This window comes from Oncorhynchus masou, chromosome 1 (assembly GCF_036934945.1).
Source record: "Oncorhynchus masou masou isolate Uvic2021 chromosome 1, UVic_Omas_1.1, whole genome shotgun sequence".
NCBI lineage: Eukaryota > Metazoa > Chordata > Actinopteri > Salmoniformes > Salmonidae > Oncorhynchus > Oncorhynchus masou.
Genome location: NC_088212.1, coordinates 29,199,530 through 29,224,909, shown reverse-complemented (window position 1 = coordinate 29,224,909; position 25,380 = coordinate 29,199,530). Strand labels below are relative to the sequence as shown.

Genomic DNA, 25,380 nt, shown 5'->3' with positions numbered 1-25,380 from the left:
GGAGGATAATGAAAGTTCACAGAGGTAACAAGTAAAGATAGACCTATCAATTAGTTATAGTATTTTTACTGATATGTACTGACCTCTACTCTACTAAGGGCTACTGTGCTGTACTTTAATGTCCAAACTTGTAAATGTAGACATCTATGATTGGTTCAGATTTGGCACGGTCTGGACCAACCAAATTGGGTCTTGTTTCGGGGCAGAACTCATTAAAATAATAGCCAGTGTGTAGAATAATACCCAAATATGCAAAAGAGGATATATCACCATGAAGAGAATGAGATTCATATCCATAAGTATGCATGTCTGTGTAGTGCAGATCATGGAGCCAAGATGATATTCTGTTACCGCAATTCCGTTACCAGGTGTAAATCCACTCTACTTACTGTAGTTCAATAACCAAAGTAGATTTTTTTTTAAGTTAATGTGTCGTGTCATAGCTGACACCCCATTCTTTCTGCAGACGTCTTTGAATCTTAATTCAGAGCAGATATTTAAGAGTTTTTGGAAAACTTGGACACAAAGAACTGAGGGAGATTTCACCAAAATTCTGTTATCGAACTTTGCATCTGCAAAGTTCATCCAGGAAATGTTTTTTTTTTGTTGTAAAAATGTCAGTGTTAAAAAAAAGTCTGCGTCTCAGTGCAATTCCGTTTCGGTGGAATTACCCATAAGGTTTGATTGTGTCTACCTTTTGATGAGCCAGCTTTTACCCACAGCCACAGGTTGTTCCAATTATCCCTCCCCTGGTTGGCTCAAGCTGCCTGAGTGTGTAGCAGCAGCCCAGTAAACCTCCACATCCAACCCCAGGTTCAGGTAGAGCCGCTAGCGCCAGTGGCCCTGCTGCAGCACATCAGGCTACATGACACACTCATACCTCTGTGAAGCTCCTTGTAAAGTTCTCCTCTCTCAGTGTGAACTGCCTCATTATGCCACATAGAGCCCCTTTGAAGTGGCTTTGATCGTCGTTAGCAACATGATCCCACATACCAGGCTTCTTTAGGAGGTTATAGGGTTTTATTCCCGAGGTGTCTGCTGGCTAGCTTCATGGCTCCCTGGTGTAAAAAAAAAAAAAAAGTCAGGTCTACTTGCTAGCATGATTTAGGTCAACCACTAATGATCACATAAACTTGGAGACCATTCAATGTCATTTCCCCGACATTGACTTGACAAGTCAAATCTCTGAGAGTACAGAATCAAACTGATCCTGTTTCCAGTTGCGTTCTGTCTGCAAGCTATAGATTTTTCAATAAATTGTTGATATGATTGATCTATATTGGCCTTTGTGATCAAGGCGTCATAGATGGTTTGTGCAGCTTTTATAAAGGACAAAAGGAGTGTAAAATATCCCACAGCTTTTTTGTTTCATGGCCACGGAGATGGAATCTGTTAAGATTCTATTTTTGTCACACTTTGCCCTCTTAAGATTTTTTTTCAGTAGAATCTATGTAATACTAAACAGCAGGAAAACCACTATCCACTCAAACCAAACTCTTTAAGTGCTGTTGTAGTAGATGCTGCTGCAATTTGAAATTCATATTTCACAAAATTGCTTCTTGTCCTTGAAGTATGACTGAAAAGGAGAGCAGTGCATGTGTCATGGTTTTTGATACTCCACTGTGCCAGTGCGTCCCTATGTGCCAGCTGACCTCTTTATTTCTTCCAGACTCCCTGTCGGATGCTTCTGGAAATCTCTCCAGATGCTGTTAGTCACAGACAGAGACCGTGGTGTCATAGTGGCGGTTTGAGATTTGGACCAGCCCAGCTTCTATGACAACTGCATGCTTATTTGGGTTTTACCCATCTCCTTGCTTTTTAGGCTGCAGTTTGGCACTGTTTCTGTCTGTTTCCGTTGGATCAAAGCAAAGCCAAAAGGTCCACTTGGGACTGAGTTGGAGATTGAGCTGTAAATTTGGTGTCATTACATAAGTCATACAAGCCAATGGATAAATGTTGCCTGACATCCTTGTCATGAAGTGTGCAGTCTATAGGGGATTGCATGACAATGGGGGGGATACCCTGGCACTGAGTTTAACATACCGGTAACATGCGGTTCCCTCCCTCAACCATGTGTGTGGTAAATTGTTGGTACCTGCTGTGCATCTCGACGCGTACTTTCTTCAAAAGATCTTTTACATAAACAAAATTTGAAATTGTCTAGCGCTACAAACATTGGCATCAGTGATTGTTGTTCCAATTCAATGCCTCTTTCCCAATTGCAGGAAGGGGTTTGGCATGCCCCAGCTTCCCAGTGTGAATGTAATGTGAGCCTGGGCACATGCGAGGCGAGTGAGAGCTGGAGGAGAGGGTGGCCAGACCAGACTGTAATCATTACTACACAGCTCTCTGGTATGAGAACCAGCTGTTGGCTCTCCTTTTGTTCAAAATGTTCTTCCCTTTTTTTCCACCGAGGTTGGCCCTTTCCTCAATACCTCCTATTGCAGCCTGTCCCAAATAACCTGCCATGTGCTCGTGGCAACTGGATTCTGGGAAACCGGGAGAGATTCTTTCTCTACATGGAGGCTGAGATTGGATACAAACACTCTTTCAGGCCACTGCACAGAGTGGGCTGTCCAGCTCTTTATTTTTCTAACTGTACAGGCAATGTGCTTGCCAGGGGATGACAATGAAGTAGGTTTTTGATTGTTGATGCTTTCTGCTCTATTGTCATTCAACCTCTCTGAGCATGTCCTATTTTCCCTGAGTATAGCCAGCCTTATTTAATTATTTCACTGTTTAGAGATGAAAAAGTAATGTATTGAGAGCGTGGTCAGTGTGTTTTCAGAGCACCTTATTAGGAGACAAGGGGCTCCTGTTAGCTTTTCTCAGTTTACAGTTTACACTTCCCCTGCATGCTGATCAGTGGAGGCTTCTGAGGGCAGGACTACTCATAATAATGGCTGGAACGGAGCAAATAGATTGGCATAAAACACATGGAAACAATGTGTTTGTTCCACTCATTCCGCTGCAGCCAAAACCATGAGCCCGTCTTCCCCAATTAAGGTGTTACCAACCTCCTCTGATGTTGATGTACCTGTCCCAATGTTTAACTTTGTTTCCCCATTATTAGCCTGTGTGTTTGCACAGCGTTTTTACTGTAAATCACCGTGGGAAGCCAGGGCCTTTGCCGAGATTGTTGTTGGCAAGATTTCATGGGGAGCCCTCATGTTTTGAAGTGTCTCCTGGGGACAAGTAAGGCATGCTTTTCTGTCTGGGGCATGTTACCCAACCCTGGGCTTTATCCGCCCCTCTGCGCTGGGGACATTTTTCAGGCCTGGTGCATAAAGCAGAGCCAACTCAAATAAAGACCTGCCAGTATGCCCTTTGTCTGCTCTGACACTGGCTGGAGTGGCGTTGTTCACCGACAGCCAGCTTACGGGCTCCTGGAGGCAGGCAGACAGACAGACCGACAGGCAGACAGACAGTGCTTAAACTGTTAGCTCAGGCTGCTCTGTTTGCACATGCCTGGCGTTGATGGGTACGTCACCATGGGAACAGCCAGGAACCAGGCTTTGCTCACCATTGCAGAGAGAAAAAAGGAGATGATAAACTAGCAAAGTGTCAAGTGAGAAAGTGGTGTGAAAAGGTCTGGTTTTTCGCCATCAACTGTTCTGGACTCCTTTTCAAGCCAAAGGCAAGCCACCATGATGTGATTTTTATACATATTTCTAATTGTTCTTGTTCTTTTGGACTTTTAATCCTTATGCTAAATATTGCTGTTGTCCATACAACAAACCAATCAAGTTTTAGATTTTCCTATAGAGTTGTCAGAGGAGGGCGTTTGGTTTTTAGTATTGGAATTGGATAGTGTTTTTCTTCCATCTGCACAGCACACATGACGAGGTCAGTTGGAGGTCAGTTTTGACCCCCAGACCTGTTTGAACTACCTCCTCTCTCTGAGGAGGACATTCCTACAGCCTTGGAGGGGACCACTGTCCAGTAACAGTCCATTGGTTGTTTTTTATATAATAATATATGAAGTTAGGTCATTGTTTTTGACAGTGTTGATAAGGGTCATGGGTCCGCTGATGGGTGTGGCTCCACTTCTCTGTGCTGAGTTCACTGATGAGAAAGACTGAATGGGCACCGCCTTGCATCAGAGCCATACAAAATATACTTGACGTATTTCTGAGCACCACCAAGATGTATGATACCTACTAATGGTCTAGTTACTTGAGACAGAAACAAAAGTAGGGAGGTTGGTCGGGGAGGATGGGTGAGCGTTATCTGTGACAGTCTAGCAATCCAAAGCTTGAATGTTCAAGTTGCGCCTGGGCCCACTGTAGCATTTTAGCTAACCTTTCCCCTAAGCCATATTCTAAACTTAACCCAATTCACCTAACCTTCTACATAAATTCGCCTAACCTTTGCTGTTTTAGTTCTCCTAACCGCCGAGTAAATTCTCTCCATAATTCTATAATGCAATATTATACGTCAACCAAGATGTATGAGAAGGTACATCATCCAATTTGTATGATATTATACCACCAAGTAAGATGTATGATACTACACATCCTCTAGTACGTATGTTATTCCATTTATAATGTAACCTAACGTATCATATCATACTAAAAGGAGTGTCACAGATTTATGTACAGAATAATACAAATTGCCCTGAGACCACATTGTTGGGCAGCACGGCTTGTGTCAGCATCCTCAGTATATCACTGAATAATGCCTACTGTCAGTGTTAGTGTCAGCAGTTCAGCCGCTGGCCGATGGCTCTTTAGGGTTCACCACTGCCCTCTGAATGGTGTCTTTTCTGAGAAAGTGTGTACCAGTGTGTATGTGCAAGTGCCTTCTCGGTTATGCAGTGTTTTGATCTAACAGCGGTCTCTTCTCCTGAAATGCAGAGGAATCTTCTTGGACACCATCCTGCCACGTTATGATGTCAATGCAGTGAGACCGCCAATTGGCCAGAGGACAAGGCTAAGCAAAGGGGATATCACACAGGCACGCAAACTCTACAAGTGTTCCAGTAAGAGCAGCACAATTATTTCAAACACATTTTGTTGTATACTATTGGCAAGAAATATGTGTTACCTCAATACCTGAATTTCTGCATAAATTGGTCATAAAATTATATCTGATCTTCATCTAAGTCACAACAATAGACAAACACAGTCTGCTTAAACTAATAATACACAAATTATTGTATTGAATACATAATTTAAACATTCACAGTATAGGTTGGAAAAATTATGTCAAACCCCTAGGCGAATGACTTCTCCGAAAGCTAATTGGAGTCAGGAGTCCGCTAACCTGGAGTCCAATCAATGAGAAGAGATTGGAAATGTTGGTTAGAACTGTCTAGCCCTGTAAAAACACTCACACAATTTGAGTTTTCCTGATGTGAAACATGCCTTGAACATGCCTTGAACAAAAGAGATCTCAGAAGACCTAAGATGAAGAATTGTTGACTTGCATAAATCTGGATAGGGTTACAAAAGTATCTCTAAAAGCCTTGATGTTCATCAGTCCACGATAAGACAAATAGTCTATAAATGGAGAAAGTTCAGCACTGTTGCTACTCTCCCTAGGAGTGGTTGTAAGGGAAAGATGACTGCAAGAGCACAGCGCAGAATGCTCAATGTGGTAAAGAAGGATCCTAGAGTGTGAGCTAAAGACTAACAGAAATATAAGGACCATGTTAACATCTCTGTTGACGAGTCTATGATACATAAAACACTAAACAAGAATGGTGTTCATGTGTTCACCACAAAAGAATCCACTGCTGTCCAAAAAGAAATTGCTGCACGTCTGAAGTTTGCAATAGTGCAGCAGGATTTTCCAAAGTGCTACTAGCAAAATATTCTGTGGACAGATGAAACTACAATTGAGTTGTTTGGAAGAAACACACAACACTATGTGTGGAGAAAAAAAAGGCACACCAACATCAAAAACTTATCCCAACTGTGAAATATGGTGGAGGGAGCATCATGGTTTGGGGCTGCCTCAGGACATTGACAGCTTGCTCTCATCGACGGAAAAACGAATTCCCAAGTTTATCAAGACATTTTGGAGGAGAATGTAAGGCTATCTGTCTGCCAATTGAAGCTCAACAGAAGTTGGGTGATGCAACAGGACAATGACCCAAAACACAGAAGTAAATCAACAACAGAATGGCTTCAACAGAAAACAATATGCCTTCTGGAGTGGCCCAGTCCTGATCTCAACCAAATTTGAGATGCTATGGCATGACCTCGAGAGTGGTTCACACCAGAAATCCCAAGAATATTGCTGAACTGAAACAGTTTTGAGGAATGGTCCACAATTCTTCCTGACCATTGTGCAGGTCTGATCCCAAACTACAGAAAACGTTTGGCTGAGGTTATTGCTGCCAAAGGAGGGTCAACCAGTTATTAAATCCAAGGGTTCACATACTTTTCCCACCCTGCACTGTGAATGTTTACACGGTGTGTTCAATAAAGACGTGAAAACGTATCATTGTTTGTGTGTTATTAGTTTAACCAGACTGTGTTTGTCTATTGTTGTGACTTCAAATTTGATCTAATCTTCCTCTATGACCAATTTATGCAGAAATCCAGATCATTCCGAAGTGTTCACATACTTTTTCTTGCCACTGTAGTTTGTACATAGCATAAGGTATATATTAAACAATAGGTCTAGGAAGTTGACATAATAATGCACAATGGACATTATATAGCGCTTTTGTTGCTTTTGCTTACCTCTGAGAGTGAGAAATGTTATTCTACTTTTTCGTGTCTCAATATCACAACGTGAATACTCAAACGCTCCTTATTGTCCTAGATGTAGTTTACGTGTGGAAATAGTTGAGCATCTACCATTGATGTGACGTGGTTCCCTGGCTACAGTTGCCGTGACTCCCTGGCTAGGGGAAGGAGTGTAAACAGTGCCCTAGAACAGGAAGTGTCATCACTCTTTCCCAGATAGACTCAAAAGAAAGGCTGGTCTCAAGAGAACAATGACTAGAATGATGGCTGGGAATCAACATACTCTATTCTTAGTGTCCAGAGATCAAGATATTTTAAATGTAAACTGAACATATGTGTTCTAAAGGAAAACATCCTGCCCTGACACTTTACCAGTAGTTATATTGGTCTTTAGAAAGACTTAAAGGTTTAATAAGGTTAAGGCTGAAGGGACAACGACTACAGGCGCAAGGTCGATTTATAGCATAAACCGACAAGTTTAAAATAGTCATTCATAAAACAAAAGTGATGTCAGAGCGTTAATTGTGGGTCAGACTGGGAAAACTGGGTTTGTCAGAACCACATTAAAGCTCAGTGAATAAACAGTATACTGCTGGCCAGAACTGGACCACTGAATGTGGTTTTAGTGGGGGGAATCATCTTTCTTCACCATAGATGGTTTAGAGAGGTGGGGCTGTTTAAGTGGGTGTGTTATGTGTTCTTCACAGTGATAAACTCTCTCTCAGTGGAACAAGGGCTAGTGGATGATGTGGCGCACAGAGGATGCAGCTAGGAAGGAGTCTCTCTCTGTTTTCATGGAAAACAGATTGTACGAGCGCAGCGCAGTGTATCCTTATTCACACAGCATTCCTGGGAGTATTTGTCATCCCCTCAGAGTGATTGTTAATGGTTTAGCATCAGCAGACCTCTGCCAAGCGTTATTTGACGCTTTATGGTCTGAAGGGAGGGAGCCAATGAACGTAACCAGTTGTGGGAGATGTTTTTCTTACTCCCGCCGAGTAGTTCCCCTAGAGCACTGTGCATGCATGCTGGTTGAAATTATCCCCTGTAGCACAGTGGGCCAGAGGGAGGATTGAACTACCAGCATGTTCATAATGTATTAGGTCTCCTAGAGGATTTGGTTATTTACAGTGGTTATTTACAGATTTATTTTGAGACGATGCACATAGAATGTGTCTCATACGGTCTTCTATTGCTTCTCATCAACTGGAAGAGGTTGATAATCATCACCATCAGCAGATGATATTTTGAAAATGAAAGAGTTGCCCTCTAAGATTCAGGATTATAGTTGTAGCATCAAACTGATGTCTTCTACAGTCTGCCTTTAGTGGGACTTGGCTACTTCATTTTTGTTTCTCTAATCAGTATTTTAGCCCTTATCAGAAAGAAACGAATTGCTAGATTCTCCACTGGTTGGCGTGGTCCTCATGTTCATGTGTCTCTCTCTTTCTCTGTTGATAGGATGTGGAGACAGTCTGCAGGAAAGCAGTGGGAACTTCTCCTCTCCTGGCTTCCCCAATGGATACTCAGCCTACATGCACTGCATCTGGAGAATATCGGTCACACCTGGGGAAAAGGTGGGGCCATGGAAAACTGACTGAGATAAAAACTTGAAGTGCTTTGTTTATTGTGACTTAGTGATAACTCTGTTCCCTTTCTCAGTCACTCTGTATAACATACCATGGGGAGTCAACGACCAATCATATTCACTGAAATCATGCCCAACGGGCCAATAGATAGATGCCAAGCCTGCCATTGGAAGCCCCGCCTTCCTGGCTATAATACCGGGGTTCGTGGAACACCGGGGAACGTGTCACGCAATTTACAAACATTTCAAGCAAACGAAGACTACGAGATTCGGCTCTGACTTACGTGTCTGTTAGTGGGGAGACAGTACTCGTCCCTGTAGATGTTGCGAGTTTTGGGTCTTGGCATTGGTTTTTGCGTTTGCTAAAACCCCACTACTTTCTACTCTGCTTGTGTAGCTAATGCTTCCTTGCTTGAATAAGATGGCCAGTGGTAAGAGTAAGTTCAAAAAGTCTAATCAGTTGAGTTTGAACCACCGATCGTGCCCTAGGGCATGTGGTTTCACAATGAAAATTAAAGATACTCATGAGTGCTGTCCTGTTGCCTGGGGTGGAAACACGCTTTGGCTCAGACCAGTTTGTGTGACATTTTATCCGGCGTGGTTCAACTTCCATTGGGCGTTTGGATGACTTTGTGAGAAAGTTTGGGGCTGCTGGCGAAGGGTCTTCCGGTGAAGCGACCCCAGGAATGGGGTTGTCTGAGACCCGGAAAAGAGCAGCAGTGGTGGTCAGAGTTGTCAACCCAGCCGAGTGAGGCTCATTCTGGTTTCTCTGGCAGTGTTCAGAGTCCAGATGATATACAATCCCTTGTTGGCTCTTGAGGGTTTTCAGAGTGTGAATCGGATGTCATCAATCCGGGGCAGCCTAAAGCCCCGGCTTTGGATTCTGTGTGGGAGAGTGAACCATTGGTGGTATATGTGCCTTTTGATGGAGCTGTGTCATAGGGTGGTAGATCACCTGTGGGTGGATTGGCCATCTTGTCCCCCACAGCAGAGTTGGTACAAGTTTGGGGGAAGGTATTTACCGCCTGTCCCTGCAGCAGTGAAGCGTTGCTTACCCCTATTCAAAGATTTCGCAGATGAGCTAAAGGCGACTAGAGATTCCCCTCATTCAGCCAGGCTGGATCATGAGTGTAGAGGATATGGAAAAAGCTGGGCTTTTTTGCACAGTGCTGATGGATGGAAAGCTGGCGAGACACTATATATACAAAAGTAAATGTGGAAACCCTTCAAATTAGTGGATTCGGCCATTTCAGCCACACCCGTTGCTGACAGGTATATACAATCAAGCACATAGTCATGCAATCTCCATAGACAAGCATTGGCAGTAGAATGGCCTTACTGAAGAGCTCAGTGACTTTCAACGTGGCACCGTCATAGGATGCCACTGTTCCAACAAGTCAGTCTGTCAAATTTCTGCCCTGCTAGAGCTGCCCCAGTCAACTGTAATTCTGTTACTGTGAAGTGGAAATGTCTAGGAGCAAGAACGGCTCAGTCGTAAAGTGGTAGTGCGTAAAAAGTGTCTGTCCTCGGTTGCAACACTCACTACCAAGTTCCAAACGGCCTCTGGAGGCATGGTCAGCACAAGAACTGTTCGTCGGGAGCTTCATGAAATGGGTTTCCATGGCCGAGCAGCTGCACAGAAGCCTAAGATCACCATGCGCAATGCTAAGTGTCAGCTGGAGTGGTGTAAAGTTCGCCACCGTTGGTCTCTGGAGCAGTAGAAATGCATTCACTGGACTGATGAATCACACTTCACCATCTGGCAGTCCGATGGACAAATCTGGGTTTGGTGGATGCCAGGAGAACGCTACCTATCCCAATGCATAGTGCCAACTGTACAGTTTGGTGGATGAGGAATAATGGTCTGGGGCTGTTTTTCATTGTTTGGGCTAGACCCCTTACTTCCAGTGAAGGGAAATCTTAACGCTACAGCATACAATGACTTTTCTAGACTATTCTGTGCTTCCAACTTTGTGGCAACAGTTTGGGGAAGGCCCTTTCCCTTTTTAGGAAGACAATGCCCCCTTGCACAAAGTGAAGTTCATACAGAAATGGTTTGTTGAGATTGGTGTGGAAGAACTTGACTGGCCTGCACAGAGCCCTGACCTGAACCCCATCGAACACCTTTGGGATGAATCTGAACGCCGACTGCGAGCCAGGTCTAATTGCCCAACATCAGTGCCTGACCTCACTAATGCTCTTGTGGCTGAATGGAAGCAAGTCCCCACATCTAGTGGAAAGCTTTGCCAGAAGAGTGGAGGAAGTTATAGCAGCAAAGGGGGGACCAACTCCATATTAATGCCCACCATTTTGGAATGAGATGTTCGACAAGCAGGTGTCCACATACTTCTTGTCATGTAGTGTTCTTAGCCTCTGGGGCTAACAATGGGGCTAATCCTAGAATGGTGCTTCCAAATAAACAGAGCCAGTTCTCAGCGGATTAGCTGGACAAAGTGTACCAGGCTCAGGGTGTGGCGGCCTAGTCATTGAATATGGTCACAATGCTGCAGATTTACAGTGCATTCGGGAAGTATTCAGACCTCTTGCCTTTTTCCATTTGGTTACGATACGGCCTTTTTCTAAAATGTATTAAATAGTTTTTCCCTCATCAATCTACACACAATACCCCATAATTACATTTTTGCAAATGTATTAAAAATAAATAACTGAAATATCACATTTAAATAAGTATCCAGACCCTTTACTCAGTACTTTGTTGAAGCACCTTTGGCAGCGATTAGAGCCTTGAGTCTTTTTGCGTATGAGGCTACAAGCTTGGCACACCTGTATTTGGGGAGTTTCTCCCATTCATTTCTGCAGATCCACTCAAGCTCTGTCAGGTTGGATGGGGAGTGTCGCTGCACAGCTATTTGCAAGTCTCTCCAGAAATGTTTGATCAGGTTCAAGTCTGGGCTCTTGCTGGGCCACTCAAGGACATTCAGAGACTTGTCCTGAGGGATTGGTATTGGCTGGTCGTAGCTGACTCGAGTAAACAGGTGGAGCTCCACACTGCCACTCTAGTTTCCCATATTTCTCTCTGGGGTTCATAGGCAATCACAAAAAAAAGTTTTTGACTCTGGCTCAGCGCATTCAGTTACTGGGTTTTATCATATGGATGTAACTGTCCCAGTGTGGTTCATAGTGTTCTTATGGCTGGGTCCGGGAGTGGGTGCAATGCAGTGCGCAGGTTGCACATTTATCCAGGTTTCTACAGTTCCCTATGGGTTTCAGTCTTAGGGTGTGGCAGTGCGTAAAGAGGCATTATCATGTTTACCACAGTTTTCTGTGGATTTGAGCCTCAGGCTGCCATGGCAGCGGCGAGTACACAGTTTCCAGGTTACTGCTGGTTTGCTGTGGATTTGAGCCTCAGGCTGCCATGGCAGCGGCGAGTACACAGTTTCCAGGTTACTGCTGGTTTGCTGTGGATTTGAGCCTCAGGCTGCCATGGCAGCGGCGAGTACACAGTTTCCAGGTTACTGCTGGTTTGCTGTGGATTTGAGCCTCAGGCTGCCATGGCAGCGGCAGGAACACAGTTTCCAGGTTACTGCTGGTTTGCTGTGGGTTTGAGCCTCAGGCTGCCATGGCAGCGGCAGGAACACAGTTTCCAGGTTACTGCTGGTTTGCTGTGGGTTTGAGCCTCAGGCTGCCATGGCAGCGGCGAGTACACAGTTTCCAGGTTACTGCTGGTTTGCTGTGGATTTGAGCCTCAGGCTGCCATGGCAGCGGCGAGTACACAGTTTCCAGGTTACTGCTGGTTTGCTGTGGGTTTGAGCCTCAGGCTGCCATGGCAGCGGCGAGTACACAGTTTCCAGGTTACTGCTGGTTTGCTGTGGGTTTGAGCCTCAGGCTGCCATGGTTCATCTGGTTGATGCTATGCAGCATGAATGTGCGCTTTACCAAGTCACGACAGGTGTTCTGTTTTGGACTTGTGGTTTCTTGCACGAGTACTGATATTTCAGGATGGCAAGGTAAGTATTATTATTATTGGAACCATGGGGTCTATGGACTTGGGCTGTAGTGGCAGCGTGTCAGTGCGCATGGCCAATTTGTAGTAGGTTCTGGTTCCCTATATTGGGCGCTGACAGTTCAGCGCCCAGTTCAGTATTAGGGAAAAAAGTGGTGTGATTGTATGTCCCCATAGAATGTTATACAGAGTGACCGTCTGAACGGGAAGGTACAGTTATGAATATAACTACAGTTCCCTGAAGGCGGGAACGAGGTATAACATATTTTGGCCACATGCCGTCAGGGGGTTTGGGATCACTGAAGAGCAGTACTGAATTGAGAAATTAATGCGAGTATTATTGCCAGGAAGGTAGGGCTTCCGAGGGCGGGCCCGGTATTCATTGGCCCGTTGGGTGTGATTTCAATTTTCTTCAGGTGAATATGATTGGTTGTTGACTCCCCACAGTATGTTATACCTCATTCCCTCCTTCAGGGAACAGTAGTTAAATTCATAACTAAGTTTTCCCAAGGATGATAAAATCTCGATTTTAAAGTCAGCACTGGATTTTTGTTTTCTTCTCATGTTGAAACTGTTTGGACTGTATTTTGTTCATTAATCATTATGCTCTCTTGGTTATTAAGATCATTCTGAACTTCACCTCCATGGATCTGTACAGGAGTCACCTGTGTTGGTATGACCATGTTGAGATCAGAGATGGATACTCCAGGAAAGCCCCTCTGAAAGGTTAGGATTTAAGAATGTCTTAGTCCCATTCATGCACTATACACTATGGTAAAGTGATGCTGAAAATAAACTTAAATGTAACACAAGGGTGTCTGGACAAAAAGGTAGTTCTGAGTGTAATACGGTGGTCTGGTGTGTGTGTGTGTGTGTGTGTTCCAGGTCGTTTCTGTGGGGATAAGCTGCCTGAACCAATCGTCTCCACCGACAGCCGCCTATGGATCGAGTTCCGCAGCAGCAGTAACTGGGTGGGGAAGGGCTTCTCCGCTGTGTATGAAGGTAAGGCCAGAGCCCAATCCCCAGCAGCCCCATAACAACACAACTCAGCTGACTGACTGGCCACATTGGTCACAGATTGAACAACATGCCTGAAAGCAGCTCAGTGATTCTGTCAAATCCCCCAAGTCTGACTGCCTCCATGCTGATGTATCCAGCACATCAGCATGGCTCATTGTAACATTGTATCCAGACTGTAAAGCAGGGTTGGACAAACTTTATGGCTCGAGGGCCACATCGGGATTTTGAAATTCAACGGAGGGACGCATTTTTTGGGGGACCAATTGTTCGTTAAAATCAATTTGCAGGGGCCTCCTGAGTGGCACAGGGGTTTAAGGTACTGCATCACAATGCTTGAGGTGTCACTACAGACCCGGGTTCGATCCCAGGCTGTGTAACAGCTGGCCGTGACAGAATGACCCATGAGGCACAATTGGCCCAGCGTCGTCCGAGTTAGGAGAGGGTTTGGCAGGTTGAGATTTCCTTGTCCCATCGCACTCTAGTGACCCCTGTGGCGGGCTGGGCGCATGCACACTGACAAGGACGCCAGGTGCACAGTGTTTCCTCTGAAACATTGGTGCGGCTGGCTTCCAGGTTAAGCGGACATTGTGTCAAGAAGCAGTGCGACTTGGCTGGGTTGTGTTTTGGAGGACGCATAGGTCTCTACCTTCTCCTCTCCGAGTCCGTACAGAAGTTGCAGCGATGCGACAAGATTGTAACTAACAATTTTATACCATGAAAAATGGGTAAATTGAAGTGCCCGACGCGCCGGCTATGGCTCGTGGGCCATACTTCACCCCCAACCCCCCCCCTTGCTGTAGAGCATGGTGTATTGAATATAGGAACCATTTAATTTAATCCACATTATGAAATCCATCAACCCATTGAAAGAAATGTGGTGATGATGATAGATAGCTATGACGTCACTACATGTTCTCTGCCATTCAGCCATCTGTGGAGGGGAGGTGAAGAAGGATAACGGACAGATCCAGTCTCCTAACTACCCAGACGACTATCGGCCCAACAAGGTGTGCATATGGAAGATCAGTGTGTCTCAGGGCTACCACGTCGGCCTGACCTTCCAGTCCTTTGAGGTAAGAGATACGGGCCTCTACTTGTTCCTTTCACCCCCTTTATCCATTATCACATTTTTCCATACCATTATCCTCTGCAACCTTTGTGTATGAGGAATGAAAAGGACTTGGAAGTTCTAACCCTGTCCCTTTTACCCATCCCTTCCTTAGATTGAGAGGCATGACAGCTGTGCCTATGACTACCTGGAGGTGAGGGATGGGAACTCCGAGAACAGCCCACTGGTGGGACGCTTCTGTGGTTACGACAAGCCAGATGACATTAAGACCAGTTCCAACCAGCTCTGGATGAAGTTTGTGTCTGATGGCTCTGTCAATAAGGCTGGCTTCGCTGCCAACTTTTTCAAAGGTCAGATCTCAAGGGTTTTGTACTGTATAAATAAACACCCAGAGAGTCATTGCTGATTGCATATGCCCTTGTTGTAGAAATTACCAGCCTAAGTTTCATAGTAATGAATCTCTCAGCATCATGTCATTACAAGGTGACATTTTGAGTAATTTGATAATCTGTCATGATTGGTTGTGTTAAACTATATATAATTCAGGAGAGACAATTTCATCATTCATCATTTGTGACCTTTTAATGTTTATCTTTGGTTTAGTTTTGGAGGGGTGCACTTGTAGGCTGTTGAGTTGTGAGGCTATGTAAAGGGCGCTAACCTGTTGTTGTTGTTGCACTGGTTGTAGAGATGGACGAGTGCTCCAAGCCAGACAATGGTCGCTGTGAGCAACGCTGTGTCAACACACTGGGCAGCTACAAGTGTGCCTGTGACCCGGGCTATGAGCTGGCTGCCGACAAGCGCAGCTGTGAGGGTGAGTACAGTAGAATACTGACCAGAGCCTGCTCAATAATGCCTCCTCTACTGCAGGTCACACAGTAATGCAGTTCAGTGCTGTTCTTTAGTCACTGCCCCCCAAATACACCAGTTGCACCACATACAGTAGCTAGAAAAAATACCTCCAGAGATGTGTGTACCCAACAGTTCGTCATTTGTATTTATTGCCACCCAATGGGGTTGTATTTGTTGCCCTCACCCTACCAAAATTCAACTCCAACTTCACAGGTAATCAGAGCACAAAGCAAGTGTTGAAAACATCCTGACTATTACGACCATCATCTGTAAATTAGTAACAGACAGAAGTGCTGCTGATGCAGGGGTTTATTGTTTTACCTTTTCGTTTTCCAAACCTGACCACTGTCTGCCTCTAGAGGAGGAGGCCTGCTATGACATGTTCTTCAAACGTTGAAAAATGATCCAACAACCCTTTTGGGTGACATACATTTCTGCATGTTTAAGCTTTTGGTAAAAATATACCAGGTTGTCTGTTAGAAAATGATCCTCAATTGTTAAATAATACCCAGCTTAACCTTTTTGGATGACATACATTGTGCTTTTAAGCTTTTGGGGTGATAAAATCCCACCAATATAGATAGATGTTTTGCACAAATTGTCATTGATACACATATTTATATACACCATTTTATCCTTATAACCATATGAAGTTTAGGCACATCTTAACTATTGTCCTGGTCTTCTCTCATATGGACATCTGTCTGTCGGTGTGTCTGTCTGTGTGTGTAGCTGCATGTGGAGGTTTCATCACCAAACTGAACGGCTCCATCACCAGTCCAGGCTGGCCGAGAGAGTACCCCCCCAACAAGAACTGTATCTGGCAGCTGGTGGCGCCCACACAGTACCGCATCACCCTGCTCTTTGACGTCTTTGAGACGGAGGGCAATGACGTGAGCACCGGGGTTATTATGACTGGGCACGGGTTGGGTTTGTCTCCATGGGCCTTAATGGTGTCATCATGGATCTGTCCTCCTGTCTGTCATAGAGTACAGAATGTTGTCCTTATATTGTACTTTGTAATAGTATATATTCCTGTGCATCGTATTTGTGTACAAATTGTAATTGCATTCCCAAATGTTTCATGTTGTGATGACCTGATGCTTCTCTGTCCAGGTGTGTAAATATGACTATGTGGAGGTGCGCAGTGGGCTCTCAGCAGACTCAAGGCTACATGGGAAATTCTGTGGAGCAGAGAAACCTGAGGCCATCACCTCTCAGTACAACAACATGCGCATTGAGTTTAAGTCAGACAACACCGTCTCCAAGAAGGGATTCAAAGCTCAGTTCTTCTCAGGTGAGCCTTTGGCACTGTGTGTGTCTTTCCCTCCAAGAGTCTGTTTCTGTGTGTATGAGTGAAGGTTAATCAATTCGACCCCACAAGTGTGTTTGAGTGCTAATGGCAGGGTGGTAGTGTGGGAGGAAAGTTCATGAAGGTAGTGTCCCTTTATGTCTCCAGACAAAGACGAGTGCTCAAAGGAGAATGGAGGCTGCCAACACGAGTGTGTCAACACCTTCGGAAGCTACAGCTGTCAGTGCCGCAGTGGCTTTGTGCTGCACGAGAACAAACACGACTGCAAAGAAGGTACCGATCGGCCACCTGCACACTGAAACTGAGACCCACTGGCACACTGATTCTGGGTTTATGTATTTTATGCGGGTTGGAGCTCTGGAGGTTATTTTTAGGGGGATGACTTAACAGGAGGTTGGTGGCACCTTAATTGGGGAGATAATGGTTGGAGTGGAATAAGTGGAATGGTATCAAATGCATCAGTCACATGGTTTTCATGTGTTTGATGCCATTCCATTGGCTCCGTTCCAGACATTATTAGCTGTCCTCCCCTCAACAGCCTCCAGTGGATGCCTTCCTATTGCAATGATTGGAGGTGAGCAAGTACACACTTTCTTGTGCCAAATACCACAGTGCAGCTCCTGAGTGGAGTTTGAACATTGGCCTGTGTGGAGCAGTAATGATACAGGGGAGCGATGTTGATCTTGTGGATGTGTTTTTGCAGCCGGCTGTGATCACGTTGTGAACAGTGTGACTGGCACCATCACAAGCCCCAATTGGCCAGATAAATACCCCAGCAAGAAGGCATGCACCTGGGCAGTCTCCACCACCGCAGGCCATCGCATCAAAATCGTATGTGTCCCCCTCCAACTCTCTCTACAGTCTTAACATACAGATTGCATGTGTGTGTAGGTATGGGTATGCATGTGTTTGTGGGAAGGGGGATTGGGGTGAACTGTGGAAACCATTGAGGACTTTGCACTGTACCGTACTGAGCACCACAGCCTCTGCTTGATTGAAACAATCCCCTAACCACAAATGTCTCCCCCTTCTGTCACAATCATACCGTTTGTCTTAATCCATGGCAGACTGTACATATCTCAGCTTTTTGAATATGGTTAACTTGGCTAAGCCAATGAAAAGTGATTGCATGTGTCTATGCTCTTTATTCCAATTGGTTTCTTAAGGTTATTACCCTGATAGGGAACCATTATATTTCATACTCAGCTCTTCTAGCTTTTGTAAAACAGGCTGTATACCTGCCACCTTCTTTGCTTATTTCTTTCCCCTCGTGCTTTGTCTCAGGCCTTCAATGCAATTGACATGGAGGCCCATCTAGAGTGTGCCTACGACCACATTGAGATCTACGACGGGCGCGACAGCAAAGCCCCCAGTCTGGGTCGCTTCTGTGGCACTAAGGAGCCTCCTCCCATCATGTCCAGCGCCAACAAGATGTTCATCCGCTTCTTCTCTGATAACTCTGTTCAGAAGAAGGGCTTCGAGGCCTCCCACACAGCAGGTACAGTGGGGCAAAAAAGTATTTAGTCAGCCACCAATTGTGCAAGTTCTCCCACTTAAAAAGATGAGAGGCCTGTAATTGTCATCGTAGGTATACTTCAACTATGACAGACAAAATGAGAAAAAAAATCCAGAAAATCACATTGTAGGATTTTTAATGAATTTATTTGCAAATTATGGTGGAAAATAAGTATTTGGTCAATAACAAAAGTTTCTCAATACTTTGTTGGCAATGACAGAAAAAGTTTTCTGTAAGTCTTCACAAGGTTTTCACACACTGTTGCTGGTATTTTGGCCCAGATCTCCTCTAGAACAGTGATGTTTCGGGGCTGTTGCTGGGAAACATGGACTTTCAACTCCCTCCAAAGATTTTCTATGGGGTTGAGATCTGGAGACTGGCTAGGCCACTCCAGGACCTTGAAATGTTTCTTCCGAAGCCACTCCTTCGTTGCCCGGGCGGTGTGTTTGGGATCATTGTCATGCTGAAAGACCCAGCCATGTTTCATCTTCAATGCCCTTGCTGATGGAAGGAGGTTTTCACTCAAAATCTCACGATACATGACCCCATTCATTCTTTCCTTTCCACGGATCAGTCGTCCTGGTCCCTTTGCAGAAAAACAGCCCCAATGCATGATGTTTCCACCCTCATGCTTCACAGTAGGTATGGTGTTCTTTGGATGCAACTCAGCATTCTTTGTCCTCCAAACACGATGAGTTGAGTTTTTACCAAAAAGTTATATTTTGGTTTCATCTGACCATATGACATTCTCCCAATCTTCTCCTGGATCATCCAAATGCTCTCTAACAAACTTCAGACGGTCCTGGACATGTACTGGCTTAAGCAGGGGGACACGTCTGGCACTGCAGGATTTGAGTCCCTGGCGGCGTAGTGTGTTACTGATGGTAGGCTTTGTTACTTTGGTCCCAGCTCTCTGCAAGGTCAATCACTAGGTACCCCCGTGTGGTTCTGTGATTTTTGCTCACCGTTCTTGTGATCATTTTGACCCCACGGGGTGAGATCTTGCAAGGAGCCCCAGATCGAGGGAGATTATCAGTGGTCTTGTATGTCTTCCATTTCCTAATAATTGCATTAAAAATCCTACAATGTGATTTTCTGGATTTGTTTTCCTCATTTTGTCTGTCATAGTTGAAGTGTACCTATGATGAAAATTACAGGCCTCTCTCATCTTTTTAAGTAGGAGAACTTGCACAATTGGTGGCTGACTAAATACTTTTTTGCCCCACTGTATATTACTGCCATCACAACTTAGACTCAAGCCTGCTTTGTGAATAGATACTGCAGTGGTTTCACATAAATTGTCATTGGTTAGTTCCTTTTAAATGATGTCTATGGTGTTTATTTTATCTCCAGAGTGTGGAGGTCGTCTCAAGGCTGAGGTCAAGACCAAAGACCTGTACTCCCATGCTCAATTTGGTGACAATAACTACCCCGGTGCATCTGACTGCCAGTGGGTGATTGCTGCTGAGAAAGGCTATGGGGTGGAGCTCATCTTCCAGACCTTTGAAATCGAGGAGGAGGCTGACTGTGGCTACGACTACATGGAGCTCTTTGATGGTGCTGACACCAAGTCCCCAAGGCTAGGACGCTACTGTGGCTCTGGGGTAAACTCATTGATAACCTCATCTATTGAAATACTTTTACTGGCCAAAGTAATTTTTAGCACCAACATTATACTGTCATAATAGAATTTCATAATATAATTTTTCTCTCGTTCAGGTCTAGTTTTATTGAACGACTGCAGCTGTGTTAAAACAACACTTTCAGAGGCAGTGTAAAATTACCTCTGCAGTCGGATAACCTTTTATACTGTGTGTCTGTGTTTGAGCGTTAAAGAATGGCACCAGTGTTGTAAAGATTTCCACTCCGCTCTCCAGCTTTAATCACTTTGTTAAAGTTGATGTGTTCCTCTGGGTTGGACAATATTGCTTCAGTAGCAGCTGAGCTCAATAAGAGCGGGCCCTGGCTGGCTTGTGATAGGCTATCATGGTCTCCAGCACTGAGCTGTAACTGAGAATGAATCAGCCAGTACTGAGGCTACAGTGGGTGGGGGGGTAGCTGGAACAATGAGGCCACTGGGGAGTTGAAACGTTAGCTCCATAGGCCATGGAACACCCTTGATTTCATTTAACATACTTAATAATAAGCCTGTCTCTCTAGCTACTTTACTGATGCCTGGTACTGTAAATCAGTTCTAGCAGGAGCTGGAGGGCACATAATGCTCACAGTACCAAAATTACCACTTCCTCCATCAAGTCATTTTAGACATGTTGGACTAAACTGCAAACTGAGATTGTAAAGTAAGGTGGAAAGCTCATTATGGGTTTTATTGGAGAATAAGTTGTTCACGCCAACAGCCCTCCCCCTCCCTTACGCTACAGTTCCTTCAGTCTATATCTGTGAGATATCATTTGGTTTTAATTAAAGTGCAGTCAGAGTGCCAGAAACCGACAGCCGTTAACTCAATCTGTGTGTTTTTTTCCTCTGTTCCCCCAGCCTCCTGAGGAGATCTACTCTGCCGGCGACTCCATTGTAATCAAGTTCCGCTCTGACGACACCATCAACAAGAAAGGCTTCCATGTCCGCTACACCAGCACTAAGTTCCAGGACACACTGCACTCGCGCAAGTGACCAGCGGGGGCCGGAAAGGGCCGGGTGGGGAAGAGGGGCAAGCGGAGGGGCCCACAGGGGAGGCGCCAGCCTGACACTCGGAAACCTTCGGCCACCAAGATCATTCAGAAACGACAGAACAGCCGCAAGACCACCAACCGCACCTCAGTTCCCAGGGGCTCCAGCTCCCGACAGACTGTGAGGAGTAAAGCCATTCTGCAGTAGACCTTGTTTTTACCTTTTTTATGGTTATGATTGGGGTGGGTGGGTGGATATTCGGTTTAGGCGGATTCAGGGGGAAAGTTTTTTATTTTATTTTAAAAACAAATGCCTCCTAATGAGAGCTAAATGAACAACAGTGGATTCTCAGGACCTGTAGGAAGGCAGGCTCCAGCTGGACAGATCCCTGCTTTTGTCAGGCCAGCCCACCATGCCAGGGGGGAAGAAGGAGAAGAGGAGGAGACCGGAGGGAGTTCCAGAGGGATTAGCCAACCCCAACCTCCCGGCCGCACTCCTCCGGAATACTAGAGCTCCTCTCCTCACATTCCCATCCCTATTGTTCAAGGATTCCAATCCATAAGAGGATTAGAGGAATACCTTTGACTTGAGGTTTTGATACTGTATGTCAGAGAATTGCAAGTGTAATTGGAATTGTCCTGGCAACCAGTACAGGATTCTCATTATTACCATTAACAAGGAAATTAAGGAAGCAGTTATCTAATAAATAAAATGTGACCCATGTCTTCTGGTTGGTAATTGCTTGCCCATTGAGGGGCTATTGCTGTACCTCTCTGTGTAATTGTAATGAGTATGATTATTCAAAGGGAAGTGACATGCTTTCCTCAACTCAAATCAGTAAGCACTTTACAGTGAATTGTTCCAAATCATGAACTAATGAGATTTTGTCAAATGCAAGTTCACTTATTTTTTATGCATTTTTATGCTAATCACTTCTATTCCCTGATTATTTTTTCATTGCTCCATTTAGTTTCTCAGGTGTGCTGGAGATCAGTCTGTACCCTGTAACATTGGGGAATAAAGATATGGTTTCTGTTTCAGTGTTGATCTACAGGTTTAATGTGCAGGATTTTCTCCCACTAGACTAAAACTCTCCATAGATAGTACAATATCCAGGTGCAAGCCAGAGCCTCCTTTATTGTAATAGAAGACTCTGGGTGCTGGCAAGTCTGAGTAGTCATTGTCATAGCAACCATTGCACAATATAATCATCTGTTTATGGTGGAGCACTGCAGAAGTCCATGCTAGTATGAAAGTGTTGGTATTTTGCAGCAAGACTGATGTTGAATACATGTCAATTACTGTTATCCCACTCTATTTTCAGGTTATTTTTCATTTGACTGACAATTCCAGCTGTGTCACTTAATGTCTTTGCCTTTTATAACCAATCAATGCAGATGTTTAGCATGGTTGGATTGGTAAAAACCAATGGATGTGCTTGTGATAACAAAGTAAGTGCTATGTGTGCTTGTATGCTGCCATATGCTCCTGTCTCTTTTCAGCTGTCTGTGTTTAGCATGTGCTGGTTAGGTGAGAGTCCTGGGCACTGTAGAGAGAGAATACTTCCACAGGAGTCAGAACTGATTATTTTCTAATAGCCTGAAGCATATTGGTCTGAGACTGCCAAGCTCCACAAACCAATGAAGACCAAGCATTTTCAGTTATTCCATCACACACTCTTAGCCCCCCAAAAAGGCTAACCATTTCATCTTCTGAAATGATTTCCTGGGTTTAGTTTGAGTTTCAGGCTATATTTGGTTTCAACATATCTGTAATAATGATGACCTGTGAACATATCCAGTGACCACTGACATAATGGTTCAGCCACTGTTTTGCTCTGTACAATACTGCCTTATTATTCATGTTGCATGAGTGATAATGTTATCAAGCAATAATCCTCAGGGTGGCACCAAATAGACTGTGAGCTCACACTAGCTGTGCTCACTGGAAACCAAATCTGTACATTTAACAGTAACAAATAGCATAGCCTGTCTTTGTGCATTTTAAATCTGCTAATATGAAAAGTATTTCTGTATTTTTTTTTCTTGCTCAGCAGGAAATACATGGTTCTGTTCAGTAAAATTAAAAAGCAATTATTCTTGGAATCCATTTAATTAACTAAATATTATATTCTCTGCCATGGTTGATGGACAGTAATTACAAATTCTGAAATGATCACATCAGCTTGTCTCATACAGCTCTAGTAGGATATATAAGCACAGACATCTAATCATATTCCATATTGAGCTCGCAAGTGGTGCAGCGGTCTAAGGCACTGCAATTCAGTGTGTCACTACAGTCCCTGGTTTGAATCCAGGCTGCATCACATCCGGCCGTGATTGGGAGTCCCATAGGGAGGCACACAATTGGCCCAGCGTTGGCCAAGGTTTGGCCGGGATAGGCCATCATTGTAAATAAGAATTTGTTCTTAACTGACTTACCTAGTTAAATAAAGGTACAAAACAATGTTGAACATAAGCTGTCAGGGTGCTGTGTGCTTTAGGGCTCTATTGAATCGCTTTACAGATATGCAATAGAAATGTAAAGGTCATTTCAGATTGAGCCGACATGCAGCTTTTACGGTGAATGCAGCCTCCGCTAACGCGGGAACATTGTCTTTCAAATTGAATCGCGCTGTAAAGCTGAACTTCCGCGGTCTGGATTGAATAGAGACACTCGTCATCAGACAGTAGATGGCTTGTGGATATCTATGTCAATAACAGTTCTTTGTTTGCCTAATGATTTACATGAAAAATGAATTGCGCTCGAGCTATTTGTCATTAATTATTAACTGTCACCAGAGGAGAAGACATGTCCCAGCTGTCACAATCGGCTTAGTGTGACACTGAGCGTCACACTAAACTGATTGTGACATCTCTCTTAGTATCTCTGCTCCCCTGAGATATGGTGTTACCAAGCACAATCGGAGGCAAGGGCTGCAAACCAAGGACAAGGACACACACAAGTGTGATTGTAAAAACTTGAGCCGTAGTTAAGAGCAGTATACTTGCAATCAAAAACAATCAAAATAACAGTGAAATAACATCTCTTTTGGATGTTTGCCCTTCAAGAACGTCTATAATTTCCTCAGATAGAGTAAGTGGGTAGTGCATTAGAAGTGCAGTTGAAATGTGCCTTAGAACCTTAGATGGTTATATGCAACATAAACCTATATAATTTCAAGTATCACTCTTAAATCAGTTTGAAATTAAGGGAATTAAAATAACCACATTTTTTCTTCCTCCATCTCTCATACCTTTTTTATTTAACGCTTACAGCAACAGGCCTACACACATAATGTACTGAAGTGTTACAGATTCCACAATAGACATAAGGTCAATTCCAATTGAGCAGACGTGGAGCGTTTACAGTGAATGCAGTCGCCATTAAAGGCGGAATAATGCCTGTAACATTCCATCACGCTGGAAAGCTGAAATTTCCGCAATGTGGATTGATTAGAGTCCTTAATCCAGTTACAGATTCATCATGTAGGCTAACTTAAAAAAACAATATTTAAGCAATAATAACATGAGGCCATGTGTTATGACATTTTTATCATGGCTGTGACCTGGTCATTCGCCTCATGGCATAGACTAGTGTTGTGCGGTCTAGCTGTTTGTTCACTCACACCCTCCCACAATTGCTAATAGCCTAACCCCTCCGTTATCACTAGACTATATGATTAAGTGAAAATCTGAGGCCCGCACCCGACCCTAACCCGCAAATATAGAAAATACACTGTAGTCTACAGACAAAGACTGCAGAATGTTGTTTTTTTGCCGAATTTGGAAATGTTCCTGCTTATAATTTCCGACATTTTGGTAGGCTATTTCGAGAGTTTTTGACTAAGGCTCTATCTGCATTTTTGTCAAATTTGAGTTATAGACAAAGCCTTGTTTGTTAAATGGTCTCTAGTTATATAATACTCTAAATAACCCTAATTGATGTTGATAAACCCATGAGGGTTTGGAACTTTAAAGACAATTATCTCAGAATCATCGTTTTGTAGATATAAACTTACAGTCCCAAGCTCCCCTGAATGAGACGTTAGCTCCCCTAAATGCAACAGAAGTCAAACTTTAGGGGGGCTTTAAAAATATGCTATTTTAACCATTCTTTAAAATGTAGTGGTAAATACACTACATGACCAAACGTATGTGGACACCTGCTCGTCGAACAACTTCCAAAATCATGTGCATTAATATGGAGTTGGTCCCCCCCTTTGCTGCTATAACAGCCTCCACTCTTCTGGGAAGGCTTTCCACTAGATGTTGGAACATTGTTGATGGGTTTTGCTTCCATTCAGCAACAAGAGCACTAGTAAGGCTGGGTACTGATTAGGCCTGGCTCGCAGTCGGCATCCAATTCATCCCAAAGGTGTTTGATGGGGTTGAGGTCTGGGCTCTGTGCAGGCCAGTCAAGTTCTTCCACACTGATCTTGACAAACCATTTCTGCATGAACCTCGGTTTGTGCACGAGGGAGGGCATTGTCATGCTGAAAAAGGAAATGGCCTCCCCCTAACTGTTGCCACAAATTTGGAAGCACAGAATTGTCTAGAATGTAATTGTATGCTGTAGCCCAAACCATGAAAAAACATTATTCCTGTTCCACCAAACTTTACAGTTGGCATCCACCAAACCCAGATTAGTCTGTTGGACTGCCAGATGGTGAAGTGTGTTTCATCACTCCAGAGAATGTGTTTCCATTGCTCCAAAGTCCAGTGGAGGTGAGC

At 44.2% G+C, this 25,380-nt stretch overlaps 1 protein-coding gene across 1 annotated transcript in view; it reads left to right on the top strand.

Moving 5' to 3' along the window:
* Nucleotides 1-22,752, top strand: part of LOC135541451 (bone morphogenetic protein 1-like) — a 56,096-nt gene extending 33,344 nt beyond the window's left edge. The window contains exons 7-20 of the mRNA XM_064967714.1: nt 4,857-4,981; nt 8,160-8,275; nt 12,874-12,976; nt 13,136-13,252; nt 14,198-14,343; nt 14,494-14,689; nt 15,028-15,153; nt 15,924-16,084; nt 16,308-16,488; nt 16,651-16,776; nt 17,207-17,334; nt 17,788-18,001; nt 19,373-19,623; nt 20,516-22,752. Of these exons, the coding sequence (XP_064823786.1) occupies nt 4,857-4,981; nt 8,160-8,275; nt 12,874-12,976; nt 13,136-13,252; nt 14,198-14,343; nt 14,494-14,689; nt 15,028-15,153; nt 15,924-16,084; nt 16,308-16,488; nt 16,651-16,776; nt 17,207-17,334; nt 17,788-18,001; nt 19,373-19,623; nt 20,516-20,650 (2,125 nt within the window). The 3' untranslated portion in view covers nt 20,651-22,752. The remainder of the gene's footprint in view (nt 1-4,856; nt 4,982-8,159; nt 8,276-12,873; nt 12,977-13,135; nt 13,253-14,197; nt 14,344-14,493; nt 14,690-15,027; nt 15,154-15,923; nt 16,085-16,307; nt 16,489-16,650; nt 16,777-17,206; nt 17,335-17,787; nt 18,002-19,372; nt 19,624-20,515) is intronic.
* The last annotated feature ends 2,628 nt before the right edge of the window (nt 22,753-25,380 follow it).